Source organism: Grampus griseus, assembly GCF_964374135.1.
Source record: "Grampus griseus genome assembly, chromosome: 15".
Taxonomy (NCBI): domain Eukaryota; kingdom Metazoa; phylum Chordata; class Mammalia; order Artiodactyla; family Delphinidae; genus Grampus; species Grampus griseus.
Window position 1 is genome coordinate 78,515,634 of NC_139009.1, and position 20,375 is coordinate 78,536,008.

A 20,375-nucleotide genomic window follows, 5' to 3' on the forward strand; every position below is an offset into this window, starting at 1 on the left:
AAGTCCACGGGTGACAACAGTCCTGACCACACCTGTGAACCGGCTTCAAGATATCAGCCAGTTAAACTGTGCGAGGTTACAGGTGTCAACTGTCTTTACTGAAGATGACTGAGTGAGCAAAACTAGGGAACTGGACACGCAAAACACAGCCTAATTCCGTATGCAGAAGCCCTGAGATCGTATCCCAAAGCACCTGGACACAGGACTGTCCACGTGGCCTCAGACTCGGTGGTCTCAGTGCAGAGGGGCCCGGGCTCTCCCCGACCTTAGCTCTCTTTACGTCATGTTTACTGAGGAATAACTCAATTACAGTGAAATGCACCCCTCCTAGGTGTTACAGTTCTACCAAAATTTAGAATAAGTCTACCATGCCCCCCCAAAATCCCTCATGCCACTTTCTCAACCCACCCCCAACCCTGGCAACCACGGACCTGTTTTCTTCCCTATGGCTCTCCCTTTTCCAGGATGTCATACAAATGGAATCATACAGCATGTGCTTCTGAGGCTGGCTTCGTTCACTCAGCACGATGCCTTTTTACTGCTGAGTATATTTCATTGTGCAGATGTGCCAGTGAAATGTGGGATGTGGAAGTCTGTTTATCCAACTTCCCAGGTGCAGGACAGTAAAGATTATTTTCCTTTTGGGGCTACCGTGAATAGAGGTGCTGTGGACATTTGCATACAAGTCTTGGTGTGGGTGAATGTTTTCATTTCTCTTGGGTAAGTACAATCTGGGAGTCGAGTCACTGGGTGGGGTACAGTAAGGTAATGCTTAAAATTACAAGCAACGGACTTCCCTGGTGTCACAGTGGTTAAGAATCTGCCTGCCAGTGCAGGGGACATGTGTTCAAGCCCTGGTCCTGGAAGATCCCACATGCTGGGGAGTAACTAAGCCCGTGAGCCACAACTACTAAGCCTGCACTCTAGAGCCTGTGAGCCACAACTACTGAGCCCACGCACCACAACTACTGAAGCCTGCGCGCCTAGAGCCCATGCTCCGCAACAAGAGAAGCCACCGCAATGAGAAACCCGTGCACCACAATGAAGAGTAGCTCCCACTTGCCGCAACTAGAGAAAGCCCACGCACAGCAACTAAGACCCAATACAGCCATAAATCAATCAATCAATCAATCAATCAAAATAAAATTACAAGAAACTACTGAAGTTTTCCAAAGTGGCCGCACCATTTTGCCTTCCCACCAGCAAAAGGGGTGAGAGTTCCGGTTACTCCATGTCCTAGCACCTTCCTATCAACAGTGTTTGTGAGTTTTGTGTTTCATTGCTGTGTTTCATTGGGGTTTTTTTTAAGCCACTCTGACCTGTGTGTAATGGTATCTCATTGTGGTCTTAATTTGCATTTCCTTAACGACTAATGATGTTGCACATCTCTTCATGGGCTGATGGGCCATCTGTAGCTCTTCTTTGGTCACGTATCAGTTCAAGAATTTTTGCTCATTTATTCAATTGCTTTCCTGTCAAAGGGTTGTGAGAGTTCCACATGTATTCTGGATACAAGTCCTTTATCAGATAAGTGTTTTGAAATAATTTTCTTCTGGTTTGTTTTTTGTCTTTTAGTTTCTTAGCAGTGGTTTTTCAAAGAGCAGATGTTTTTAACTTTGATAAAATCCATTTTACCAACTTTTATACTTTATGCTTTTTGTGTCTGAAGCAATCTTTGCCTGGCCCAAGGTCACAAAGATTTTCTGCGATGTTTTATTCTATAAAGTTTTCGGGAATTTTTTGCTTTTACTTTAGGCCCATGACCCATTTTTGTTCATTGTTACACATGTTGTAAGGGATGGGTTGAGGCTTTGGGGTTTGATTATCCTTTCTCTGATGGGTTTCCTTGGCATTTTTGCTGAAAATCAATTGATCATTTACGTGTGGGTCTACTCGTAGACGCTATTCTGTTCCACTGACCGGTATATCTGTCTTTCACCAATACCACGCTATCTTGATTACTATTGTTTTAGAGTGTACGTTCTGAAGTCAGGAGGTGTAAGTCTTCCAACTCTGCTCCTTTCAAAGCTGCTTTGGCTATTCTAGCTCTTTTGCCTTTATATATAAATTTTTGAATGATCTTGTCATTTTTTGAATTAGCTTATCATTATACAAAACATTTATGTTTCTACATTTTCATTTGATTTGTATTGAATCTCTAGATCAATTTGAGTTGGGTGCCTTATCTTTTTGAAAGTAAAAGAGTGGTTACCTTTCAGAGATATTATAAAAGGAAGACCAACCAGTTCCTCCCAGACCTACCCATGCAGAATGGCTTTGCCAAATGGCCTTGGCTCGAAGGGCTGAGCTGTGGAGTTCACACGTTCTTATGTGGAGGGGCACATGTTGGGGGGAATAAGAAGGCAGTCTGCCTCTCCAACCTGCTACCTGAGACAGAAAGGAAAAGACACAAAAAGGAAAAGACCTGGAAATTAGCCCTGAGACCTACAACAGAAAGGAATATGGTTCCTGGATAAATTGTTGAAAAGGAGGTGACATCTAAGGGGCCACTGGAGGGTGAGTAGGAGTACACTAATGCAGAAGAGAGGAGGAAAGTTAAGTCTTCAAAGGAAAATGCCAGAGCAAGGGGTAAAGGAGGCAGGAAACTCAGGGCTGCAAAATGGGAGGAGACAGAGGTTGGGCATGAGGTCTGGAGGCCCATGCTAAGGGTCAGAACGCTGTTCTCTACATATGGAAGCCCACGGAAACTCCTGAGTGGGAGGGGCAGATCTGTGTTTGAGAAAGATCCCCTTGGTGGCAGGCAAAAGATTTCCCTAGAGGCCATCTTGTGGAGATGGCAACAGGTATGTGATGAGCAGGCTTGACTGGGGAAATGGCCAGGATCCTGGACGAGAAGGTCCCTAGGAAAAAAAGCCACCAATTTGATACCAGACAAGAGATCAAAAGGGGATGAAGAATCAAAAAATGGGCAGAAGACCTAAATAGACATTTCTCCAAGAATACATACAGATGGCCAATAGGCACATGAAAAGATGCTCAGCATCGCTGATTAGTAGAGAAATGCAAATCAAAACTACAATAAGGTATCATCACCTCACACCAGTCAGAATGGCCATCAATGAAAAGTCTACAAATAATAAATGCTGGAGAGGGTATGGAGAAAAGGGAACCCTCCTGCACTGTTGGTGGGAATGTAAATTGGTGCAGCCACTATGGAAAACAGTATGGAGGTTCCTCAAAAAACTAAAACTTAGCATATGATCCAACAATCCCACTCCTGGGCATATACCCGGAAAAGACAAAATCTCTAATTTGAAAAGATACATGCACGCCAATGTTCATAGCAGCACTATTTACAATAGGCCATACATGGAAGCAACCTATGTGTCCACTGACAGACGGATGGATAAAGAAGATGTGGTGTGTATACTCAATGGAATATTACTTAATCATAAAAAAGAATGAAATAATGCCATTTGCACCAACATGGATGGATCTAAACATTATCATACCAAATGAAGTAAATCAGACAGAGAAGGACAAATATCATATGATATCACTTATATGTGGAATCCAAAACACTGATACAAATGAACTTATTTACAAAACAGAACCAGACTCACAGACATACAAAACAAATTTATGGTTACCAAAGGGCAAAGGGGGTGGGGGAGGGCAAAGGGGGTAGGAGTTGGGGATTAGCAGATACAAAATACTATATATAAAATAGATAAACAACAAGGAGCTACTGTATCCCACAGGGAACTATATTCAATGTCTCAGAATAACCTATAATGGAAAAGAAACTGAACAAGAATATACATATATTCTGGTGTACAGTCACTTCGCTGTACACAAGAAACTAACACAACACTGTAAATCAACCATACTTCAATTTTTAAACAGGGGTGGCGGAGGGGATGGAGAGGCACTTCCATGTACCCTTTAGTCCCCTGGACCCTGAAAAGCATCTACCACTTACCAGGCACATCCACAGCCCCATGCCGAGCTCTGCTGTACAACCTCGGCCCCCAAGGTCCTCACTAAGAGCATCTAACTCAGACACCCTGTGAACATTCATATTCTGCTCTCTGGAGGGCAAACTTTTGCATTAAGGTTATCTAAAAGCACAACCTTCCAAAAGATGGCTTTGCTTTTAAGATTATACCATTGGGGTTGAATAAATTTCTTGGCAACGCTGCGTATAAATCTGGTTGGAGCCTCATTGTGAAGTCTGAAAAACAGACAGATGGAACAGTCGGCCAGAGAACCCCAGTGACAGAAACAACTACTCCCTGGAAGGGGAAAAAAGGCCAGAATGGCATCTTTGTTTATTTTTACAGACTTTGGAGAACAACAGTCTCCACCAGCTGTCTCCACAAGATCAAACCAGCTCCAAATGGGAGTCGCTAGGTATTTGAAATCAACGTCCAATAGGCCTGATGGCCCTGTTTCTTGTCTTTTCCTCCCTTTGTATCTTAAGATGACAATTTCATTTGCTCATTGATGCAGCCTGTCCATTCAATAAATATTCTGCTTCATCTAGGAACTTCAAACTCTGCTTCTAATCTAAACCAGAAAACAAAAGTACACGACCCCTTCACTTCCTGCTGGGCCCTCTTGGGCTCGTTCAGAAACCAATACCTGAAGGCAGTCTCAGAATGACCTAAAATCAGGGGGTCTGCCTTTTCGGTGTAAGGCCACACCCACCTTAGTCCAGCTCAGGGCTGATCAAGCTATCAACTCGCCCACTTCCCTGGACTAATCACATGCAAGCTCCCCCATTCTCCCTTCCCCTTGCCAACCCTCAGAGGACCTCAAAACCTTTCAGGGGATTGGTACCTGTAGCTCCAATATTAGGTTTAGAGCACAGGCCTGAATAGGGTACTGATTCTATCCAAGAAACTGACAGAAAGAAATCAGTTGTGAGAATGATTTACCTTTAGCCTTCATCTAAAAGTCAAAACTCTGCGGCTTTCCATTTAACTATAACAAGCCAAATGGAAACTTCCCTTCCTTCCTCATTTACTTTTTTAAACTGAAGTGTAGTTGATTTACAACGTCGTGTTAGTTTCTGGTGCACAGCAAAGTGATTCGTGTGTGTGTGTGCCTGTGTGTATATATACATATTCGTCTTCATGTTCTTTTCCATTATGGTTTATCACAGGATATTGAATATAGCTCCCTGTGCTATATAGTAGGACCGTGTGTTTATCTGTTTTATATATAGTAGTTTGTATATGCTAAGCCCAAACTCCTAATTTATTCCTCCCACACCCCCTTTTCCCTTTGGTAACCACAAGTCTGTTCTCTATGTCTGTGAGTCTATTTCTGCTTTGTAAATAAGTTCATCTGTGTCATATTTTAGATTCCACACACAAGTGAAATATCATATGGTATTTGCCTTTCTCTGTCTGACTGACTTCACTTAGTACAATCGTCTCTAGGTCCATCCGTCCTTCCTCATTTATTAGGAAAGGACAACCGACAAAAACAAAAAACAGAGCAAAGTAATTCTGTCGGGGGCCACTTTGCTGCTCTCACACCTTGCTTTCATGAGCCTTTCTTGAAATATGGTCATAAGTGCCACATGCAAAAATTCCCTGCTGTTGTTGCGTGTGAGCTCTCCACCGTATCGGAGAATGAGCGCCAGAGCCGAGCCGATCCCTCCTGAGCCCGGTTCATCCTGGCCCAGGGGTTCCCACCAGGAGGGAGCAGGCTTCCTCGGGCTGCTGCCCTGTGACAGGCAGGAAGAACATCTAAACTCTCTTTCAATCTTGTAGAAAAAGAAAAAACAAAACACCCACACAGTGGGGAACAATTTCCCCGCTGGGCGGGTAGTGGGGCCTCTAGAGCTGTTACCTGCAAAGGGCACTTCTGGGGGTTACCCAGCCGTCACCACCGTGTGGATTCCACCCGAAAACCTCAAGCCAAACAGTGGGGAATGAACATCAAGAGACAATTTTCCACTCTGAAAAGTGACTTGACTTTACGAAAATAAATTAAAATGCCACGACAATAAATGAAACGCGTGCAGGACTTGCTGCCAAACACGTGGTCCGTCACGGGAGATGCTCTTCCTTGCTTGGTACATCTATACGTTGGGAATATGACTACGTCATTCTCCACTTCCTGGCCCCTCAGCCCCCTATCCATGTAACACGTCACACACACACACACACACACACACACAGAGACATGCACGCACTCCTGTATCACACGCATAGGTCTGGAGTAACAGGTGTAGCAGGATTTAGAGGCTGAACCATCATGCCTGGGGCAGGAGTGGGGATGGCTGGGGTGTGCACGTGTTAGTGAGGAGATGGGGGGTAGGGGTCGGGGTGGGGACTGGTCCTAACTCTGAGCACTGTTCACTGTAGTTCACTGTAACAAGGGAAATTTGATAGCTGAGGCACCAACGCAGATGCACAAAAACAAAACCGGGCACCCTTCGAGCAGTAAACTCCTTTCTTGCCGCACAAGAGCTCTGCCCCACATGTCTGTAGCAGCCTGAGAGGTGCTGCCTGCTAGCAGCGTTATCAGATTTTATAGGCTCCTTCCCCTCCTCCCACACTTGTGTCCCTTAAGGCCACCGAATCTGTCCCTCTTCATAGGTGAGCCCATCCTCCCAATACTGGCCTCTTGGAACCACATTTGCCTCTTCGCTCCCCTTCATCTCACCCCCACCTACTGAAGGAGTCTGCTGGGGTTTCTCCACCACCTCGCTTGGCCCCAGCCCTGCTGTTATAATTCTGGAAACAGACCTGGTGATTAGAACCAAAAGTCCCGAACTGTGTTTCCAAAAACATCCCTATCCACACAGGAAAGACCCAGGAAAACCCCAATCCCGGCATCTGGGCTCTGGGCAAACGTGACAAGGGAATTGGAAACCATTTCTCAATAGCAACCGTGAGCTTTTTTTCTTTTTTTTTTTTTTTGCGGCACGCGAGCCTCTCACTGTTGTGGTCTCTCCCGTCACGCAGCACAGGCTCAGCGGCCATGGCTCATGGGCCCAGCCGCCCCGCGGCATGTGGGATCTTCCCGGACCGGGGCACGAACCCATGTCCCCTGCATCGGCAGGCGGACTCTCAACCAGTGCACCACCAAGGAAGCCCGGCCGTGAGCTTTTGAAGTGACCAAGAACTATATAGACACAGATACAACCCCATTTAAAAAGTAATCAACAGGAAAATAGTACAGCAGCTCCTCAAAAGTCTACAAAGAAAATTACCATGTGATCCACCAATTCCACCCAAAAGAATTGAAGGCAAAGTTTCCAAGAGATATTTGTATGCCCGTGTTCACAGCAGCATTATTAACAATAACCAAAAGACAGAAACAACCCAAATGTCCATCGACAGGTGAATGGATAAAGAAAGAGTTATGTATGGAATGGAACAGTATACAGCCTTTAAAAAGGAAGGGAATCCTGTCACATGCTACATGAACGAACCCTGAGGACACTCTACTAAGTGAAATAAGCCAGCCACAGAAGGACAAATACCATATGATTCCACATCTATAACGTTCCTCGAGTCGTCAAATTCAGAAACAGAAAGTAGAATGGTGGTTGCTGGGGGCTTGGGACGGTGGTGTCAGTGTTCAGCGGGTGCAGACTTTCAGTCTGGGAGGATGAAAAAGTTCTGGAGATGGATGGTGATGATGTCTGCACAACAATGTGAATGTGCTTAATGCCACAGAGCTGTACACTCCCTAATCCTTTTTTAAGGGTTAAAATGGTAAACTTTATTTTTTAGATCACTTTTAATCTAAAAAAAATGACACAAATGAACTCATTTACAAAACAGAAATAGACTCACGAACATAGAAAACAAACTTATGGTTACCAAAAGGAGGGAGGGGGGACATGAATTAGGAGTTTGGGATTAACATATACACACTACAATATATAAAACAGGAAAAGAAGGTCCTACTGGGTAGCACAGGGAAATATACTAAATATCTTGTAATAACCTATAACGGAAAAGAACCTGAAAATAAATATATATGTATATGTATCGACATAACTGAGTCAATTTGCCGTACACTTGAAACTAACACAACATTGTAAATTAAGTATATGCCAACAAATAAATAAATAAACAATATGGTAAATTTCTGTTAGGTATAATTTACCAAAAAAAAGCAATCGACAAAAGGATGGAAGTTTCAATTAATCTAAATAAGCTAGGAGGATTTTTAAATAGGGGACACAACCAGAAACCCACCCCCTTCATCTTCCTCCTCCTATGTGAGGACAGAGGTATGTGACAGGGCCAGGCAGCAGGAGGGACAGAAGAGGCACCACGAGGCAAAACGGTGACCTGCAGGTGTCTGAGAGGAAAGGCCGATTCCTCCTGTGCCCGCTGACCCCGGAGACAGGGCAAAGGCCATGGGGCAAGGGGCAGGTGGTGTGGCCCTGACCTGCAAGAGTCTCCTCAGTGACACCGTATCAAGTGTCACCCATTCCTGCAGACTGGAAGATTCCTCCTCACCACACTTGACGGCTGCTGTTGCGCTTCCTGGAATTTTTAACTCAGAATCCCCTGTTTCAGAAATAATTTTTGCAAAACACAACCTCTGGGGACTTCCCTGGCGGTCCAGTGGTTAAGACTTCACCTTCCAATGCAGGGGGTGCGGGTTCGATCCCTGGTCGGGGAGCTAAGGTCCCACATGCCTCGGGGCCAAAAAACCAAAAACATAAAACAGAAGCAATATTGCAACAAAGTCAATAAAGACTTTAACAAATGGTTCACATCAAAAAAAAAAAAAAAATCTTAAAAAAAAAAAAAGCAAAAAAAACACAACCTCTGATAAGGCCTCTGTTATTTTAAGATGTTGGTACCTGGACAGGTCAAACGCTCCTCACAACCTCTCCCCACCTTGGCTTGCGTCCATCGGATGTGGAAATTGGACATTTACACTTTGTTCGAGGCCCAGCCAAGCCAAAAAAGAAAAACAAAGTCTCCGGGTCATCCCTGAGTTACAGCAGTCACTTTCTAATCATTCTCTCTGCTCCTAAAGACTTCAGGCTCCTGGCAGGGGCACACGGATGCTGTAGCAGCCTCTCGTGAATACAGGCTTCGCTGGGCCACCGCTCACTCCGGGGGCCCCAGCCCCTGAGGCATATGGTGAAGGCACTGGGCACTGGCAAAGGAAGCTCAGTAGATACCTTCGCTTTCCTCCTCCCCCACCTCACTACTTCCCTTTGTAACTTATTTAGATTTGTCTTCGCTTTTTGCTGCATTTATGCAAATATCCATGACTCCCTGCTCTGAACCTGACGGCCCAGAGCTAAGACAGGAGACAGGACAGCCTGGAGGCAAACTTCCCTGGAAACACAGCCCAGGGGCAGCTCCCTTTGCCAGGACGTCCCCCATGAGAGCACAGCAGTGGCCTGGCCAGGAGGAGTGTGGGGTTAGGCTCCTTGGATGGAGCATGGACCCAGAAGGCAGATGCTCCCGTAGACAGACAACTGCTAGCCTTTCTGCTTGCCTGCCATCCAGCCTGGGCAGGGTCTTTGTTTTGAGGAGTGGGTTCTAAGTTTAGGGTTGTGACTGAACTCCTAGGGCTACAGAAGGAAGGCTGAGGCAGCCAGGATCCACCCCACCCCTCCACAGCCTCCCCATACGCTGCCTCTCCTCCAAATACATGTCAAATAGTCATTGAAAGGCTATGTGTTCTCAGGGACCTGTCTTCTCAGCCTGCCCAGGCATCTCCCTGAGCCAACTGGACCTGCGTCCCACTCTCGCACTTCGGTGGAATGAGGATGGTTTAAGGGCCGCTGCCTCTAAGAAGCCTCCTTTGATTGGTTGACCCCCTCCTATGAGAACTGCATCTGTCCTGTCTTCTTCAGACATACCCCTCGTGTACCCCCAACTAGTGAGTGCCTTGCAGCAAGGACAGTCTTAAATTTCTTTCCACAAGTGCTCTAAATAAATACTCCAACACTCAGCTGGGCTCCATGGCAGAGCGCATTCCTAAATATGGCCGAGCAAAGCTCTGCCACCTCTCATGTTCTTGTTACAACGTGACCGACACTCCCTCGGCCGAGGGGGGGCGGGTGTCTCTACTCCCTCCCTCTGAACACAAGTGGGGGCTTGCGACTGTGCCAACCAGTAGAACAAGGTGGAAGTGATGCTCTGTGAGGCTGGGCCACAGAACGGAGACAGCTTCCACGTGGTTCTCTCTTTCCAGGACACTCACTCAGAGAAAGCCAACCACCATGCTGTGAGGAAGCTCAAAGCAGCCCACATGGAGAGGAACAGAGACTGCCCCCCCAGCCACAAGCCAGCCTCACCCACCGGACACAAGAGCAAGTGAGCCTTCAGATGACTCGCCCCCCAGCCCTTGAGTCCCCCAGCACAGGCTCCAGACCCTGTGAAGCAGAGACAAGCCATCTTCACTGCCCTTTCCAGACCCCTGACCCACACACTGCACGGGCATGATAAATGGTCGTCCAGTGACAGTAGGCAGATAGGAACTGGGGCAGAATCCATAAATGTGGCCACAGGATGAGCAGCTCCAAAGCTCTGCCCTCTCTAAAATCGACGTTCGTTTACCACCCGAACATCCTTCTTTCCCTTCATCACAACAGAGCTCCTGTCCTTAGCTCCCTTAGGGTCATGGCTCAGGGTGGCTACCTTGCTACTCAGCCTCATAAACCTCTATCTACCAGCCACATTTCCTCAGTGAGGCGGGTGCTCTGGGGAAAGAGGAACAAAGGGGAATGTTGTTTACAATCCAAGCGAAGTGCTTTCTTCATGGTGCACCCACCACCTCCATGGGGATGTGATAGGGAAGAACAAATCTGACCCCATACTGAATCTGTTTCTTTTACTTTAACCTTTTTGTACTCTATGGCTCTTGCTACAAGTTAATCAGTAAAAGAATGTTGCCTATAGCCTGGAATATACAGGGTAGCCCATTCTCAAGGCTCTGACCTTTAAAGGTATAACACTTTCCCATTCATAGAGATAAAAAGTTGCAGAACAGAGAATAACATTTGTCTTGTTGGAGGTTTATAGGAACATTGTGCCCTGACCAACAGGACAGCTGCAAGAACAAAGGATTCCAGCATCAAGAAGGCTGCAACAACCAGCCACACCCCCTCCCCTTTTAGTATAAAAGAAGTCTGAATGGATCTTTGGGACACTAGTCCATCTTCACAGTCTGTTGGCTTTCTGAATAAAGTCACTAAGCCAATCCCTCGTGTGGCTTTCTGGCCTCATTTCTCATGCATGACATCCCTGTTTCCACTTCTCACCCTTGGACAGAGTCCACTCCCAGAAATCACGTCGGGTCCCTGCCCTAGAGCATTACATTTTTGACTTTAAAAGAAATGGGCAGGGCTCCCCTGTTGGCGCAGTGGTTAAGAATCCACCTGCCAATGCTGGGGACATGGGTTCGAGCCCTGGTCTGGGAAGATCCCACATGCCGCAGGGCAACTAAGCCCGTGCGCCACAACTACTGAGCCTGTGTGCCACAACTACTGAAGCCCATGCACCTAGAGCCCGTGCTCCACAACAAGAGAAGCCACCGCGATGAGGAGTCCATGCACCACAATGAAGAGTAGCCCCTGCTCGCCGCAACTAGAGAAAGCCCACGCGCAGCAATGAAGACCCAACGCAGCCAAAAATAAATAATAGATAAATTTTTTAAAAAAAAGAAATGGGCTATCTACCACAACTTTTACGTAAAAATCTTATTCCTCCAAAGAGTGATTAACTCTCACCAATCAAGCAACTAGAACAATTTCATCTAATTGCTATCACACTGACATCACAGATAGAGCAGCCACCAAAATTAAGCTCAAAAACTTGTAGACTGGAGCAAACCAAAATCTATAAATCAGTAAGGATACTCCTTAAAAGAGAAAAATGTAACTTTACCTGTGGCTATAGCGAATGGCTATCGTCAACCCAAGCTGCAATTAAAAGGAGAGAGGAATACATATTAAATAATATCAAGCACATGCTGAATTCACAAGAAAACTGATGTAACGCGCCAACTTTTTTTAAACATTTCTTAAAACACCTTCCTGCTAATGCTTCCTAAATAACACTTTTTTTTTAAATAACATGTTTTAATGATCGATCTTTAGTTTCAACTTAACTCTTAAAAGGATAATGGTATTTTGAAAGGGTCTTAAGCAGGGTACAATATTCCATCATGGATTAGACAGAAGGTGTCTCTCATCAGGAAAGACTTCCAAAAGGCTCTTTTTTGCCTTTTTAAAAATGCTTTAATGTTTATTTTTTATTGAGGTGTAATTGACAAAAGGGTATCTATTTAAAGTGATGACATATACACATACATTGCAAAATGGTTAACACACATTAGCACATTAACTAACACATTCATCGCCTCACAGAGTTACCTTTTATTTCTCTTTTCGGTGAGAACACTTAAGATCTGCTCTCTTGGCCACTTTCAACTGTGCAACACAGCATTGTTAACTACAGTCACCATGCTGTACATTAGACCCTTAGAACTTATTCTTCTTAGCCCTGGAAGTTTTTACCCTTTGACCAACATCTCCCCACTTACCCCCACCCTGCAGCCCCTGGCAACCACCATTCTACTCTTTCCATGAGCAAAACAGGGCTCTTTCAGCTCTGAGACAAAACCGTGAAAAGATAGGACTGCAGAGCGGATCTGATTCTGAGGTTTGCATTAGGAGAGCATGGCCACGCCCAGGTCCTGGGAGCGACCCTCTCACTACCTCCACCCCAGGGGGACTGACCACTTGGGCCAGAGCCTCCCTGAGGGGATCAGCACAGACTTCACCCTGATCCTGTCAGCTCAAGGCCAGCAAGGCAGCTCCGAGGACTGCAAGGAAATCGCACCTGTGATATACACGTGACATCAAGAGAAAGTGTACACGACTGCCGGGCACGGCCACAAGCAGAGCCCGAGGTGACACTGCAATTTCCTCCTTACCCTGTAGGGGTGTCAGGGAAACCTCTCAAGAACAACCAGAGGTCGGACCATATGGCCTGGGCCTCGGCTGGTTAACGCAAGGCCAGTGGTGGATTACATGACAGCCACGTTCAACTGCTAACCATATGGGTGTCAGCAAGTGATTTAACCTCTCAGAGCCTCAGTGTTCACGACTGTAAAATGGGCAAAGTAATTGTGTTCTCACCAGATTAACATAAGGATGAAACAATTTTTCTATCTATGTGTTTGTACCTGTGTGTATGCCCACGTGTGTGCATACTGCCTGATGGATAGGGAAAAAACTCTATAAATAATCACTACCACTATTTATAGGCAACAGCCCTCTATGAAAATGTCACACTCCAAAATTTAATTTTTAATTGTTTTTAAGTTTAATTTTTGCAACTTTGCAAGTATTTCATCATGTAAAACACAGTGATCAGCCCTAATCATGCCTATGTAAGTCTCACTAACCCACTTGTGGCTGAATTGTGGCATGACTAGTTTAAGAATCTCAACTGCAGTTAAAAACCGAAGCATCATCTATAATATCATTTCTGGGCCAAAAGTCCACCTAAGTAGCACCTTAACACCCCCAAACACGTCACTGCCCATTCCCTTGATGTCAGCTCCCATAGAAGTGGGGGTGGGGAGGTGACTTTTGTGGCACCCTCCTGGGTGCTGCAAGATGACAGGAGGGTCCCCGGGGTAGTGGGAGGGTCGATGGGGTAAGCAAGAGACAAGGGGAGGAAGAGTTAGGAGAAATCTTTGTGATAAGGAAGCCCAATTCTTCTAACCTGCTCAGGATACTGCAGAATCCCCCAGCTAGTGTGGGAATAGCTCCGGAATCATGCGGCTGGGTGCCACCACTGCATGCACCTGAAGTATGGAATCAGCGATGGGGAGATGAGGCTTCATTTTACCCAAAGCATACCTAAAAGTGAAGGCATGAAGTAGATAACAGGTTGATTTCGTATCCCCCTCGCCTGAATGCATTCAATTATCTATTTCAGCTCAGCCAGGAGTACATTTTCTCTGAGCCTTCAGCAAACAGAAGAGGAAGATGCCTCAGGGACCATCAAGAATTTAAAGAAAAAGGAGGAAATTATTGGGGGAATGAAATAAAAGTAGAAACTGCAGCCTAAAAAGGTCAGAATGAGCCATTTACCAATTTCACAGGCCAGGTAACTTCACCTTTCCTGGGGTTAAAAAGTTCTGGCTTACAGTTAGGCTAATTATAAGATAATTTTACTGCCTGAATATTTTGATAAGCTTTGGAGTACCGTTTAACTGGTGCCTTTCCACAGTTGAAAGATAAGCCCTTGCTGGAGTAGGGAGAGGAAATGGGTCTGGGGAAGGACAAGAATAAGAAAAAAAGCAGAAAAAATTGTTACATTGCAGCTGTGCTGGTTAAAAGGGGCTGGGAGATAAATCCTTCACAGAAGCAAATTTGAATTAAGCATTTTTATTAGTCTTTTCTTGGCTTCTGAATCAAATATGTTTTACAGTCATTTTTAAAAGGACACCTTTGTTAAGGAAGAGAGTGTGAACCTTGGGATGGTACAGACCAGCCACAGAATCCCGCAGGTTTCCAGAGATGCGCTAGGGAACAGGATGATTGGCACCTGTACAGAGACCCCAGAGCTACGTGGGAGCCCACTGATGGGACAGATGGGAACGGGTCATTGTACAGTCCTTCTGGAAACCTGGCTTAAACGCCACATGGAATGCACTGGATCTGATTAGGCAGCCCTGAGAAGGTAATGGAACAGCGTAGAAAGCTATTGCGGGCCTCGCCATGAAACCCCACATTGGAACAGGTAAACGAGGCCAGTGAGCTGTGTGGGGAGCCTCCTTATGGTTCCTCCTCCTGCATCCTACCTATTATCTGACCCTAGAGAAGGCAGGGGAGGCAGAGACTTCTCTGAGGTTTCTGCCCCATAGCAAATGCCGCATCAAGGTAACTGGGCCAACTGCTGAGAGATGGGCCAGAGATGTTTTCTCCCTCGGCCCTAGGGACGAGGCCAGCCAGGCCTCTGTGAGCGCTCACCCTGCGAAGAGGCATCAGCGTCTAAGAAATTCTTCAAGCAAGTCACACCACTGCCTGTGTGTGCACGTTCACACCCAACTCACTCGTATGTGTGTGCACATAGGCACACAGGTGCACACTCGTGTGTGCATGCACACACTTACAGAGGCGCATCCACACCCATGTATGCATGCACAGGTACATGTGCATTCCTATTCGTGCATGCATGTGCACATATAAATAAGCACGTGTTCCTGGGTGCACACGTGCACGCACATGCTTATACAATACTCGCATGCACCAGCACATGTGCACATATACATACGGATACACATTCCTACAGCCATGTGTATATGCATTCACCCATGTGCACAGAGACACTTTGGCATTTGAAGAGGCCCATAGAGCCTCTGAGACAAAGGGGGGCCTCAGACAATTGACCCTTTTGTTGCTGGTCTCAGCAGGGGCCCTGGGGAGAGAGAGGAGGGAGGCCCGGGGGTTGGCCCCCTGACCCCGGCCCAGCCCGGGCTGAGGCCCGGGGACACGGAGGTCAGCGGAGTTTTGTGCAGCCACCCTCCATCGAGAACACCCCCCCGGGACATACTGTAAGTATTGCCAGAGAGCACTTAACAAATTCCCATTCGGAGTACTTCTCTCGAGATTCCCACAATTTGTTAATAACAAAATTCAATCACCTTTTAATGGCCAGGAAAGAGTAATTTAACTTTTTTTTTTTTTCAAAATCTCCACCAACTACAAAAAACCTTTTTCCTGCTGCTTCGGCCTGAAAATGCTCCTTTTTTTGGAACAGCTGACCGAGGCAGCTGTTTCGTATCAAGTCTAGGGGTTTTCTATATGACCCAGGGAGCTCAGACAACTGGCAGGCCTTCCTGCATTAAAGGGTAATCTGAGAATAATTTGCCATAAAACACCCAGAAGTGGGCCAGCTGTAGCCGGATACACCCTATAAAGCACCACGTGGACTGTGCAGACCTTGTAAAATAATCATAATTTTAGAAAACACATTTTTAAAATCCATCTTTTGAAAAAACTTTAAAGAAGTGGCTGGCACTGTCTTAGAAGGCAGTAGGGAACGTCCTTACAGGTGCACCGACTGTCACCAAGCGCCCCTTCCCTGAGGCCCGCTGGCCCAAGGGTCCCTGTGTGGCTGGGAATCTGCTGTGCTTCGTGTTTACGATGTGCTGTCACACACACAAGGCTGCCAGCGGCAGGTGAGGAGGAAAAGTCCAGTAGGTGCCAGCCTCCAAGTCGTCCAGCTGGTGACTGGTGCTCCAAGTGTGAGTCCAGAACTTTCTAGACCAGGGGTGCTTTGCTGGCCGGGGCTGTGACCAGAAGCCATGCCCCTTCACGTGGTCAGCCACCAACCAGCCACAGGCCTGGCACCGGTGCTCCCCGCTCCTCAAAAAAAATGCTGGACATCAGGGGTTTTATTATGAAAACTCCCATGTTTGAAACTGATTTGACTATTTTTCAAGAACTACGGGAGCCAAACAAAACACGTCAGTGGAATCTGGCCCGGGGGCCGCGGGTCTGCAACCTCGCTTTACACCTTTCCATGCTGCCAAGGCTCTGCTCGGGTTCTCCAAGCTTCCAATCTTGAATTAATGAGTTTGTGACAAATTTGGGGAAAGCCTTCCTGTTAGGCGTGACTCTTCCCTCCCTTTCCTATACTTCGGTGGTGATTTTTTTATAGTTGTTTTTTTTTTTTTTTACTTTCAAGGGTCCAAAGATTTATAACATCACAAAATAAAGTCACAGAGAAAGGTTGTTGTTTATTTTCCTCCTGTATTTTTTAAATGATTTCCTCCCCTTTTCTGGGAAAATATGGGAAAGGAGCGTGAAGGGGAGAAGAAGGCCATGGCGTGGACAGAATCCCACACAAACAGAGCCACGGTGTGCTGGTCCACAGACGGGAGGCAGGGAGAAAGTGATCCACCGAACGCATCCTGTTAACCCGTTCTCTGGCTCTCCTTCCAACACTGTTCTCTCCTCCTAAGAGCCAGGGCCCCCGTGCTCCCGCAAGCAGCACCTTCCAGAGCTGGTCTTCCTGCAGGTAACACCCCAGACTTCCTGCCCCTCCGTGCGTGACTCTGAAACCCTGCCACACACGCCATGACCCACTAGTCCTCAGCAGTGGACGTCCGTCTAGGGCTGTCTTAGGCACTCACTACTTCCTCTGAAAACTTAACTATGCTGGACCAGCCAATGCTTATGGTCAGTCGCAATGAGCTTTGTGGTCCAGTCTCCCACTTTTTCTTGCCTGTTTCCTCACGTTACCTATTTCGTGGGGTTGTTTTAGGCAGATTAACTTAGACTTCTGGGATGAGGCCCTGACCCGGACCTACTGAATCGGAAACTCTGGCGGGGGAATGGAGTGCGGGGCAGGTAGCCAGTCCTCCGGGGTTCAAGTTTAGGAAGCACTGAAAGAGATGATGTATGGAAGGAACTTAGCAAAAGGCTTGGCACAGGTGAATTCTTAGTAACTGTGACGACGACGATGATGATGATGTTACAGTTCATAATAAAACTATTTGCATTTTATGTCCTCTTAATGTCATGTCAATGTCCCACACTCAACTTCAGGGATTATCATCGCTGTGAGCTCAGCCAGCTAGTAGGCCTGGGGTGATGTCTGGGGAGATGAGGCTCACAGGTGATTACCCACTCAGCAGGGAGAGGTGTCCCCACCCGTCTGAGATCCACTGTATGCTGTCCACAAACAAGTACAGGGCTGGCTTCCTGGAGGCCAAGGGCAAGTCTCAACAGGCTGCAGACCTGCCCTCCCCACACTGCGCTTCTCTCGCTAATTCCCATCAAAAGAGGGAGGAGGGCTTCCCTGGTGCCGCAGTGGTTGGGAGTCCGCCTGCCAATGCAGGGGACGCGGGTTCGTGCCCCAGTCTGGGAGGATTCCACATGCCGCGGAGTGGCTGGGCCCGTGAGCCACGGCCGCTGAGCCTGCGCGTCCAGAGCCTGTGCTCCGCAACGGGAGAGACCACAGCAGTGAGAGGCCCGCGTACCACAAAAAAAAAAAAAAAAAAAAAAGAGGGAGGAGACGGCAAGAAAGGCAGGAGGAAGAAACAACAACATATTTCTCATTATTGAGTTTATTTCGTGATGTTATCCTTCCTTGGGCCCTTAAAATTTAATTTTTTAAAAAAAACTGGAAAAGCTAAAGAAAAAGTCACACTTAAGTTTAGGAAAAGAAGGGCATGTGCATAACGTGTAAACTCTTTCCAGATTTGTCAGCAACCTAGTAATTCAAATCTGAAACTTTCAGAACCCCATGTAAAACTTGCTAAATCAATGGAAATTAACATTGAACAAACACTGAAACCTAGGCAGTGGTTGTTTAACCAACCTAAGAAAACAAGTTGTTTTCAAGTCTCTAAGCCCCGAGTAACTGAAAAGATAAGGCCGGTGATGCTGCTGTCCCTCCCCGCTGTTCCTGGGAACCTGAGCCAGGCACCATCTTTTTGGAGTAAAAGTTAAACAGCTCTGCTTGGAAAGCTTGGAGATGAGTTTTCACAAGGACTTGCTTTGTCCCCCAATTCGCACAAATTAAAAACATCTGTGAGTCTTGAGTTGCTGCCCGTTCCCCCCACCCCCAGCAACAGCACCTGGGCCCCCTTTTACCAGGCATCTTCCAGGGACCAAGCCCCATGAGCCATGGGTCAAGGGACCACCCCCTGCCCTGCTCTCAACCTCGGTACCATCCTCTGCAGAGAAACAACAGTGACTGCAGCCCCTCCCCAGAAGACAGGGGGCTGGACACCCTCAGGGCCTAGCAGTGGTGAGGACTCCAGGAGGCCAGCTATCATCCTTGTCATTGTCATTCAGTGGCCGTGGTCTGTCCACCTGTGTCACAGCAGAGTGAACTCATGGGCGTACATCAGGTCCCGGTTACTCATCTTTGTGTGGCCGGTACCCAGAGCTGGATAAACAGGGCTGCCAGAGAGCTTCATGAACCACTGAATTCACTCCAGGGAGAATTCAGCTTGTATTCACTGAATTCACTTACAGCTTGTGAGTGTCAGAGGAGCTGACCGTATTTTTTTAAGTTTTAGGTTTCCAACAAAATAACAGTAGATTTTGGTTTCTTGGCTTCTCTTGATATGAATGGTTGGGTATTCGATAATATGAAGAAACCACACACTCTTTTCGTAGAAAACCTAATTTGCACCGGCGTGACGATGGACATGGATTCTGTGTGCAGCCTACATCACAGAACAACTAACCCAGAAAACTCTGGAACTTTCAGTGGCAAATACTACTTAAGTGAAAGCCTGATTGTAAGTCAGAGTCGGCCGGGGGAGAAGGAAGAGGCTGAAGAGAAGAAAAGGAAATGTATGCGGACTGAAGGGGACAAATGGGTGACACCCTCACATGCAGTCAATAACAAGGGTATCTTAGGGCATTTCTATGGTGGATTTTGGCCTGTTAAATACAAGAAAATGAAAGGCCGTTCATAGCCTGTCACTGCAGCTTAGCGACCCCAAAACCGCTCGTTGACCCACTCTGAGCCCCAGATCCTCATCGGAGTCGAGAGTAAAATGCCCAGGAAAGGAAATCCCTTTTTAACATAAGACACAAGAATACTTTTAAAGAACCTGTTTCAAAGAAAGAATAACAGTTTTCTTCCTTCTAGCTCTTACCTACTTTCTCCTCTAATCAAATTCCTACCAGAAAGAAATTCACAAAAACGTAAACAGACAAACAAAAATCCTTCCTCCCAGGTATATGGGACATGGGCTAAAATGAGGCCCTGCAGAAAACATGACAGCAGCTGTTAAAAAGAGCGCAGTAAAAAGAATTTAAAAAATAATTTTAAAAAAGAGTGCAATATATCCACTGTTGAAAAAGAGACAATATCTTTTTAAGTAAACTCTTAATTATGAGATAATTGTATTAATAGATTCACATGCAGGTATCTGAAATTATATAGAGGAATAATGGGAGAGAAGCCCCATGTATCCTTTGCCCAGTTTCCTCTAAGATGTCATCCCCAGTGACATCTTGCAAAATTATCATGCAATATCAGTGAGGGTATTGACATCAGTACAGTCCAGCTACAGAACGTTTCCGTCACCTTGTGATGCCCTTTTATAAATGCATCCGTTTTCCTCCCACACTTATCCCTGTTTAGCCCCCGGCAACCATCAGTCTGTTCTCCAGCCCTGTGATTTTGCCTTTTCGAGAATGTAATATAAATGGAAGCCTACAGTATGTAACCTTTGGGGATTAGAGCTTTTCATTCAGCATCATTCTCTGGAGATGGATCCAGTGGCTGCAGGTACCAATAGTTCATTCCTTTTCATTGCTTAGCAGTATTCCATGATACTGGAATACCACAGCCAAGGAATCTGTTAAAGGACATCTGGGCTATTTGCAGTTTAGGACTGTTATACGTAAAGCTGCTATGAAC

General features: G+C 46.4%; 1 protein-coding gene across 1 annotated transcript in view; it reads right to left on the bottom strand.

The window, feature by feature from the left end:
* The window catches only part of ACOXL (acyl-CoA oxidase like), a gene marked incomplete at its 3' end in the record, with an annotated part of 366,752 nt that overhangs the window by 246,760 nt on the left and 99,617 nt on the right, over positions 1–20,375 (bottom strand). The window contains 1 exon segment of the mRNA XM_082672845.1: positions 11,853–11,887. Coding sequence (XP_082528971.1) covers positions 11,853–11,887 — 35 coding nt within the window.